At 40.7% G+C, this 9,512-nt stretch overlaps 1 protein-coding gene across 1 annotated transcript; it reads right to left on the bottom strand.

Moving 5' to 3' along the window:
- Positions 1–1,295: 1,295 nt before the first annotated feature.
- LOC306644437 (uncharacterized protein C2orf78-like) lies at positions 1,296–8,428 on the bottom strand (the record flags this gene model as incomplete). The annotated part of the gene is made up of 3 exons (XM_079111427.1): positions 1,296–3,214; positions 3,997–4,758; positions 8,332–8,428. The coding sequence occupies 3 exons, from the start codon at positions 8,426–8,428 to the stop codon at positions 1,296–1,298; spliced, it is 2,778 nt and encodes a 925-aa protein (XP_078967553.1).
- Positions 8,429–9,512: the final 1,084 nt, after the last annotated feature.

Raw genomic sequence — 9,512 nt, 5'->3', positions numbered from 1 at the left:
CCATTTGATCCTACAGCACTAGATTCAAGTGGCTCGGTGATACTGGCCTTGTGTGTTTGAAGGCTAATTGAAGTAGTGCGTCTCTGCTGCCCAGGTGCATGGGTGTTGAGTAAGTGGTGATTTATTCCAGGCCGTGTTCTGGGTGGGCCTGGTACTGCTGCAGTTCCCTTGCCTAGGTCCCAGGTTATCAGCTGCCCTCAGGATGACTGTGAACCCTTGCCACACCCCTGGTAGATTCCCGTGTGTTTTGTATTTCCCACCCCAGCCATGAACCTGCTGGACTTGTGCCCTGAATCTAATGTACTAAAAAGCCTTTCTGGTAGGTCATAAGACCTAGGCCATTCTCCATTAGGGTTTTTTGTTTGAATTTTGCATTTCTACTGGTTAACCTGAACCTATTCTTCTGCCATTTTCTACTTGTTTCAGATTTTATGCTTTTAACCCTAACCTCAAACTTTGTGTCATACTTCAACCATTTTACCCATTCCTGATTCTTCTAATAAACCCTTTAGCTTTCCTAGTGCTAGATCATATTCCTTCCTCTTTCCTCAATTCCTGTCCTTTTATCTTGTTATCCCGTCCCACGTTCAGTTCCTTTCTTCTCATGCAGGCTTTGATCCCCACCTCTACCAAAGAAAACCACAGTTCACAGCAATTCAAAACTCAAAAGTTCTCTTTATTACCAATCTTTTAATCAATTCTTTGTTCAATTTTATTAACTTAGAGAAGTGTATCAAAATGATGAATTCTAATCCTAAGTTACATATATTTACCTCTTTGTGGAAAAGTATATGGTGCTCCAGTGGTACCAGAAGACCTCTTTATTACTTAACTATTAAACAATTCTATTACATTTCTTTATTAAATTATATTAACTTTTAAAAATATATCAATAAATTTGTACCTATCAAAACATATAAATGTAGAAAACAATTTGGTATCAAATAGTACCAAAAATTCTATTATTTTCTATGAATCATTTCCATTACATTACTTTATTTGATTTTATTAAATTTTGAAACTATATATGAATGAATGAATTTCCATCTATTTATCTGTGTTTTATATGTGGAACACTAACTGTTACCCAAGCTATACCAAAAGGCCTCTTCATTATCCATGAATTCTCAGCTGTACCAAAAGGTCTCTTTATTACTTTGGTATTAATCAACGTTATTACATTTCTTCATCGAGTTTTAATTATATTTGAAAACATATGAGAATAAATTTGTATCTATCTATATACATGTGGAAACTAACTGGCAGCCACATGGCACCATCAGTCTTAGCAACTCTTATATTGTATAGCCATAGTAGTGAGCAATTTCCATCTCTCTTTCCCTCTCAATGAAAAACTGCACTCTTCCCAAAGAAGTGTATTTGGCAGCATTCTCACGCTCTTGTTGAGCCTTCTTCTTCATGGCTTCCCGCTCTGGCCTCTGCTGTTCTGTGATGGGAGTTGACATTACTGGCTCAGGAACATTGGGTTTCCTCCATGGAATTGGTTGTAAAGCAAAGTCTTGGAGCAGATATCGGTTTTGAGGCTTGGGCGGTTGGGACTGGAGCTTGTTCACAAGGTTGGAAACAGGGCCCCGCTGGACAGAAGTGCAAGATGATGTTGTGTAGGGTGCAGGCCTAGAGGCAGCAGACTGAGGGACACTAGGCTGGGTAGAAGTGGTGAAGCCTGAATGGATTGAGTGGGATCCAGCTGGCTGAGCTGGCTTGGCAGGACGCATCAAAGATGTGTTGGCAGGAGCTGGTCGGGATTGGCTGACTGCCCTGGGTTGAGCTGAGCTGGTAGAAGCAGGCTGGGCAGGGTAAGCCACAGTGGGTCTACGTGAGGCCAGAGACTGTGGCCTGCGATATACAGGTCGAGGTTGAGGTTTCTCTGGGGACAGAAAAGGCAAAGGCACCAATTTAACCTTCCCAGGAGGTGGAAGCTCATACTGGGATGGAGATGGACACTCTTTGGCAGCACTGATATCAGGTTTCTGGGCTCTCACTTGAGTTTTCTCAGGACCTTTAACCTGCAGCCAGGGTTTCCTAACTGGACAAGGACAGGGATCTTTGTTACTGCTTGAGTTTCCCAGGGCCCGGGAAGAAGAGAGCCCAGGATTCTTATCATTCTTCTTCCCCAGTGCATGAAAAACCTGCACTGACTCCAGCATGTGCATGCCTAGATAACTTCGAGGCTTTTTAAAGATCTCTTGGCTAAGCTCAGGTAGATTTCTCTTGCGCTTTGCCTTAGGAACCATTGGCTTCTCTTCTGTCTTGACCTTGTTGCCTGCCTGCTTACTGTCTTCTGCTTTCTTGAAGCTGTTTTCTCTGCTCCTTTTGGGCTTTTCCTGCCCATGACCCTTAGCTTTGCTGTTCCTGCTGGGTGCAGCTTTCTTAGCTTTGCTGTTAGAATGCTTGGCTGTGTTCACAGGAGCCCTGAGACTGTCTGCATCGCTGCAAGAAACGTCTCCCTCTAATGGGCACTGTGGGTGCTTTGGCTGCATTTTGGCCTTAGGAGTTCCATCAGGAGGCTCTGAGGCTTTATGTTTGTTGTTCATACCTGGATCAGCAGGGCCCTTTATGTCACTTGAGTTTACCTGCTCCTGATTCACCATGATGTCTCTGGTATCACTGGGTTTTATGATTTGAGGACTTCCAGAATAGTCAAGGTCTTTGAAGGAACTGAAAATCTCGGGAAGGTGAATATCCTCCACCAGTTCAGTGAGGTCTGCAAAACCACTGCTACATTCAGTCCCATTTGCAAATGTGCCTTGGTCCTCAAGACTCAGGCTACTCTTTCCCAGATTGATATGTTCAGAATGAGGCATCTCCTCTTGGTCCAGAGGACCAATGGAGGCCAGGAGCTGGTGGATATCAGAGATTTCTAAAGGGAGTAGTGGAGGATCCTGGTTTTCTACTGCAAACATGTAGGCATCCAGAGGGTTTGAAAGCATGGCTTTAATCTCATCCAAACTGTTACTCTCTGTTTGTTCATGACATTGAATTGGAGGCAATGCCAAGAAATTAGAAGAGCTCTGGCCTGGAGTTATTACGGAAATGTCCCCAAGATCAGTTGGTGGGTTACTCTCCAGTATTTGGAGATTTTGGATACTTCTACTGCAGGAGTTGGGGAATTCTGGAGGTTGTGGCAGACAAAATGTTTGACTTGGTGGTTGCAATCCCACGGAAGCCTCCATTCCTAGGGAAGTTTCCATCACTGCAAAGGAATCAAGGAGGATGGTAAGTAGGATGCTCCCCCTGCAAAGCAACATAATTTCTAGTAGCTCTTCCTAAGGACCATGGACAGGTTTCAATAGGAGCTAGGTGCTGACCCTTCTTACAGATGATCACTGGATGTCCTACATTTGGGCTTGCAGCCTCATCATGGCAGGATGTCTCAGTGGCAGCACACTTGCCTTTTATGTGGGAAACCCTCAAAAAATGTTTCATGAAACCTATCATTCTTTTGTAGCATCCTCTGAATTTTCTCCACTCTCCCAAGAGTATATGAACACTGAACACCATAAACTAGGAGAGGTTGCAGCTCTTTCTCATAAAATATTTGTCAACAGACCAATTTGGAGATGACTGCTTTGCACAGGATCTCTGAATAAAAAGTTTAAATCCTGGATTTAACGAAGGAAAACTAAACTGTCACTACCATGGCCAGTTTTGAAGTATCTTCTTAGAGAGCAAAGCAAAATCAGGGAAATAGATTCATAATGTGTTGGTGTAGGGGGACTGATCTACCAAGACATTGAAAATTATTCGCCTCCAGTGTGCTCATGGAGGTCTCTTAAATGCATTGTGAATGGCCATTGGAGAACCTGCATTTTCTTCTTGTAGAGTCTGAAAATGCAAACTGTTGAATAAGAATAGGGGTTAAAGTCTCAGGACTTAAATTCTATATATCTGTAGACCCACAGCTCCCAGCTGCCTATATGACCCTCCTTTTGAATGCTCATCTTATTCCTTCTCCATGCTACTTTTTGTACTCACCTTGAAAATTTGTTTCTGTAATAGGTTGAGTTGACACAGAGTAGTAGATTCCAGGGGTAGAGACTGGTGGTAGGACATTTGTTGGCTGAACCTCCTTCAGCACCATCACCATTTCTGGTTGAGGGACAGCAGCCCTACTCCCTGCATATGACACAGAGCCATAGGATTGCAGGTAGGGGCCAAGTTCTCCAGAAAGCAGAGGCCCCAGAGTGTTTTGATCATTGTAGTTGACCTGGCTTCCTTCTTGGTAGGGAAGTGACAGGGTATGTGCCTGATTTGGAATCTGAGATGCTGTCACCTGGACAAGCCTGGCCGTCAGTGATGGATACTCGGGGACCATGGCATTGGCATCTGAAGGTGTATCATATTGGGCTGTCATAGACATGGAAGGAGCTGCTGTGTCCTGATCAATGACAGTCAGAGTAAAGTCCCCCAGTGAAGATGACTTATTTTCAGTACCTCCCGTGATATCCCACTCAAAAATACTTGGATAGGAGGCAGGTGTCATGGGGATCTGGTGTTGGCTAGTTACCCCAGACAACATGGCTGTGCTAGAATGTTGATAAAGGTAGGCACTGCCCATGAGTGGCTGGAAGGAGGTGCCCGAGTTTGAAGGCAGTAGCCATGCTGAACTGACAGCTGGAGCAGAGACTCTGGAGAAGTTACATGCACTTCCTGTTAGGGAAGCTGCATTGCTCACCACAGGAAGAGAGAGAGGCAGAGAACTTGCAGTTCCAAATATAGAAGAATTCTGGAAATGTTCTGTAGGAATAAGAGGATAATGTAAATATTGCTGAGTATGACAGATTGTTATGATACTTGAGAAACAGTATTATCTTATTGTTGTGGCAGTCAGGAAGCCTCTAAAACCAATAATCATTGAGATTACCCAAATCAAACCATTTAGCATGGCTGCAAGTGTTGGAGCAGTTTGGTACTCTGCCGTTGAAGTGCTGTTTCTCTCCAATTGGTTACTGAAGACCCCAGTGGTCTGAACCACACATTGTTCCCTACACACTTCCTTCTCCCTGACCTAGCTTTCCCTTGAGCCTCCACTAATTCTGGCCCATGAAAATGCCTTTCAACAGAAGCATTTAGAAGTTAGAGAATGTCTAACATTATCAGTTTGCAAGTGAGTAAACCCAGGGTCAGAAAAGTATTATTGACTTGTTCAATATCAACACCTATTTATAGAAACTTACTCCCTTGGCAGAACTCTCTGCTGTAGACAAATACCAGAAATCAGGAGATACACGATTTTGTTTTTTCCTCTGTTCAAAGAAAACAGTACTGATATCACCACTGTTTCTTCAGCATCTCATTTTGTTTGTGCAGGTCGCGTGCCAATTTCTGGAGTTTACTTGTATCATCCAGATGGTAATTTACATGGCCATTGTTTTTGATATTCAAGTCTGATCTCATCCAACATCAACATGACTAACTCAGAGTAGGTTTCTCTAGAAATGCTTCATGTACAAAAAAATTTATTTAAACTTTTTGAGCTTCAGGTTAGTTATCTTTAAAGTGTTGTCAATAACACTAACAGTCATAATTCATCCATGAATAAAAGTTACATATTACATAAGATTTATATAGACTAAGATGTATTAAGTTCTGGAAAGATAGAAAAAGTGAAAAAAAGCACAGAACTACAAAGAATATCTAGATACTAATGAAAATTGGGATATGTAGCAAGTGTCATAGCATAGCAAATTTACTAAGAAATGAAGTTCCATTATCATGTATACAATATAATGAGAGTCAATGTTTCTCCTTTATTGTAGTGAATAGCGTTAATCAAAACACTGCCCAAAAGAAAAGGTAGTTTTGAATGAATTTCTAACCAGTATCTATAGACAGAGAAGCTGTATCAATAAAAATTGTGTAATAAGCAGCCAATTTAAGTAACTGTAAACATTTAGGTATCCACAATGTGTGTATATAAATGTTTCAAGAAAAATGTTTTTAAACCGGTTGCAGTGGCACACACCTGCAATCTCAGATTCTCAGAAGGCAGGGGCAGGATGATCACAAGTACAGTCTTGGCAATTTAGTGATACTCATCAAAATAAAATTGAAAAAGGGCTCAGGATGTAGGTTAAAGGTAATGTGTCCCTAGGTTCAATCCCTGGTTTACAAACAAATGAAACCTAAACCATCCCTGTTCTTCCCCGCCATATGCACTAACTGAAGCAAAATAGCACTCTGAGGCTAGTCATGGTGGGTTGGACCTGTGGTTCCAGCACTCTGGATGCTGAGGCATTGGGATTGTAGAGGCCAAGAATTCAAAGACAGTGTGCGCAATTTAGCAAGATCCTGTCTCAGAGAGAAAACAAGATGTGCTGGGGATATAGCTTGTGGAAGTATGCTTGCCTAGCATGTATGAAACCCTGTGTTCAGTCCCCAGTACTAGGGAAGAAAAAGGAAGGAAGGAAAGAAGAAAAATGAAGGAAGGAAGGAAGGAAGGAAGGAAGGAAGGAAGGAAAGAAGGGGGGAAGGAATTTTCTACAAAGTAGATAATGAAACAAGAAATGTAATTTCATCTCTGGTTGTTCATCTTCTTCTAAATATTACCCATTCCATGTAAAAGATATTAATCCCACTATGTAGATATTTCAATTAATATAAAACATTTTATGATAAACATTTGTTATAAAAAAGCAGAATAATAATATAAGTGATTATTAAAGTTATATTTATCATCAAAATCTAGTTTATAATTATCTTTAACAAGAAAATGTTGTCCCTAAATTCTGAAAAAATTATTTCCACCAGAATATACTCATACAATTAAAACAAATTTCTATGATGTTCTATTTCTAGAACAGAAAATCCAAACTCAGGGCTTCCCACGTGCTAAGCATGCACTCTGATCTATACCCGCACTCAAAAACAATTCTTTGAAATGTAGAAAAACCAAAAAGTACTTTAGATAAATGTGAAATTAGAGATATGGAGCTTGAATTTCATTCTTACATATGTCTTTCTTTTGATTCTTAGGTTTAAAAAAAGGTTAATGAATATTTGTATATACTCTCTTGAAGAAATAAAACTATTGTACAGATGAACAACAGCTTCTGCTTGAAAACTACCTATCACCACAGGAATGTGTCCTTCTGATGCAGGTTAGGGCACATCATTTTTTAAAAATTCATGTAGTTTAAAAAACAGAGTAAAATAGGACATGGAAAACTGCTGTTTCCTCAGGCATGTCTGTACCACTTTCATTAGCATGTTTAGAGGAAGAATCATTTCTAAAACATACTTAAAAAATGTTCATGTTCAAACTGTCTAGGTCATCTGTGTTCAAAGAGGCCATAGAAAAACTCCAAACAACCCAATGTGAGTTTTCTGAGAAACTGCTTTCCTCAGTGATACCGTAATTCTACCCTTAGTTTCCTTGCTAGTCCATTAATCTAGACATCCTCTCAACTAGCCTCAACTGTCCAGTGGTGGGAAGATTTCCCCGTATACTCTCTGCATCCATTTAAAATCTTTGTTTCTGTTACACATTCCACCCCAACAATCTTTTTTTTTTTTTTGAGACCATGTCTGTGCTGTTCATCTCTTTTATTCTCACATTTTCTTCTCCCTTATTTTGATATTTTCTCCCCCCACCAAATTCCTGTTGCCCAGTGCTTCAACAGGCCAAATTTCCATGCCCTGGAATATCTACATCCTCACAGCCCTGTCCTCTCTCCCTTCTCCCTAGTTCTCTTTTCACCTAGTTTAAACAGAAAACTCCAAAATATATGACTGTCCCTTTTTGAACAGCACTAAATTTGAAATACTGAAGTGGAAGTATTGGTGGAGGGACACTGTTCCAGATGAATCCGCTTGGTATACAGTGTGAGTTTTCTTCTCCACCTCAATTTTCTCTCTTTCTGTTGAAAAAAAGACACTCCCCAGATCAGATTTCATTCTCTATAAGCATGCCCCTTAAGACTCAATATTAGAGGGGTGTGGCTCAGTGGTAGAGCACTTGCCTGGTATGTGTGAGGCACTAGTTTAATTCTCAGCACCAATATAAATAAATGAATAAAATAAAGCTCTATCAACATCTAAAAATATTTTAACAAAAGACTCAATATTAGAAAAGAAAGGGACCAGTGCACAAGCAGTCTGTTATCCTCCTGGTTCAGATGAGGAAACAGATTTTGTGAGGAGTAAATGATCATCCATCCCATACCTAGTACATGTCAGTGAAAACTCAAATTAGGTCTCCAGATTTCTTCTTCCATCCTTTTCCATATTATTCTAAGCTAATTGGACTCCTATAGTACATTGAGGCAGCAAAAAGTCTAATGAAAAACTTTAAAAAGTTTCTTTCCCTACCTGACATTGTCAGAGAAGAGGAGACATCAATTGCAGATACAAAGGATGAGGAGACCACCCCAGAGGATGTCTGGGTGACTGAGGCTAGAGAATGCATGTTTCCCAGTGTGGAGATCACTGGTCAGTGGCCACTGGCCACTGGTCACTGATGACTGGTTACTGGTCACTGGTCACTTGCGATGATCCAAATTTGTTTACAACTCCATGGAAACCCTAAGATTCTATCAGGTGGCAGTAGGTTTGGTGGGAGAATGATGTCACAAAACAGGCAGTTTAAAGATATGAGGTAGCCAATAGGGAGGTCAGATTTCCAACCAGAAGGTGGGATTGGGTGGAGAAACTGACAAGAGAGTTGATTGGGTGGAGAAAGTGACAGGAGACTTATCATTGAACCTAAATGGCTGAGCTCTGGGGAGGTGAAATCCTGCAAGAGGGATAAGAGAGGGTCACCTCCCCCAGTTGCTCATGTTAGAAAGATCATCTCAGTGTTCCTTCTTAATATTCCTAAAAAGTTATTTATATGTTTTATGTTACATTTCACATAATAATAGGTAATAGTATGCACATAATTATATATTAATGTACAGTTAATGTCCCTGGGAATACAAGAAAGAGACATCTGGTTTGAAAAATTCTAGTTGTTCTGGAACCATTAGAAGTTGATCTGATTACTGAACTTACTGCAGCTTCCAAGGATGAAAGAAAAGGATTAAAAACATTCTCTCTCCTTTTTTTCTTTTTGTACAGTCACGCAATACCTTGCTTTTATTCATTTATTTTTATGTGGTGCTGAGGATCAAACCCAGTGCCTCACATGTGCCAGGTGAGCACTCTACCACTGAGCCACAACCTCAGTCCTAAAGAGTTTTATCATAACTTAAGAGTAGGGTGAAATTCCTTGAGTGTACCCTGTAAGGAATGAGGAGGTCCCAGTTCCCAGTTTTTCTTTCGGTTTTCTTGAATCCTACTTTCCTCGAGCTGGGTTGTGCTGGGCCAGGATGGACTTGTAACTTCCTTCTCTTCTCCTCCCACCCCTCTTTATTGTAGACATTGTTTCATGGACAAGCCTTGATTTTGCATTCTTATACTCATGAATATTACTATCTTTTGACTCCCAGAAGCAGAGGTCTTTTTTTTCTGTGATTTGATTCTTTGAAAAATGCACTCTGAATATTAGAGTC

This window comes from Sciurus vulgaris, assembly GCF_902686455.1.
Source record: "Sciurus vulgaris genome assembly, chromosome: 14".
NCBI classification, from domain to species: domain Eukaryota; kingdom Metazoa; phylum Chordata; class Mammalia; order Rodentia; family Sciuridae; genus Sciurus; species Sciurus vulgaris.
Note: the sequence above shows the minus strand (reverse complement) of the source record. Positions and strands in the feature narration are given on the sequence as shown.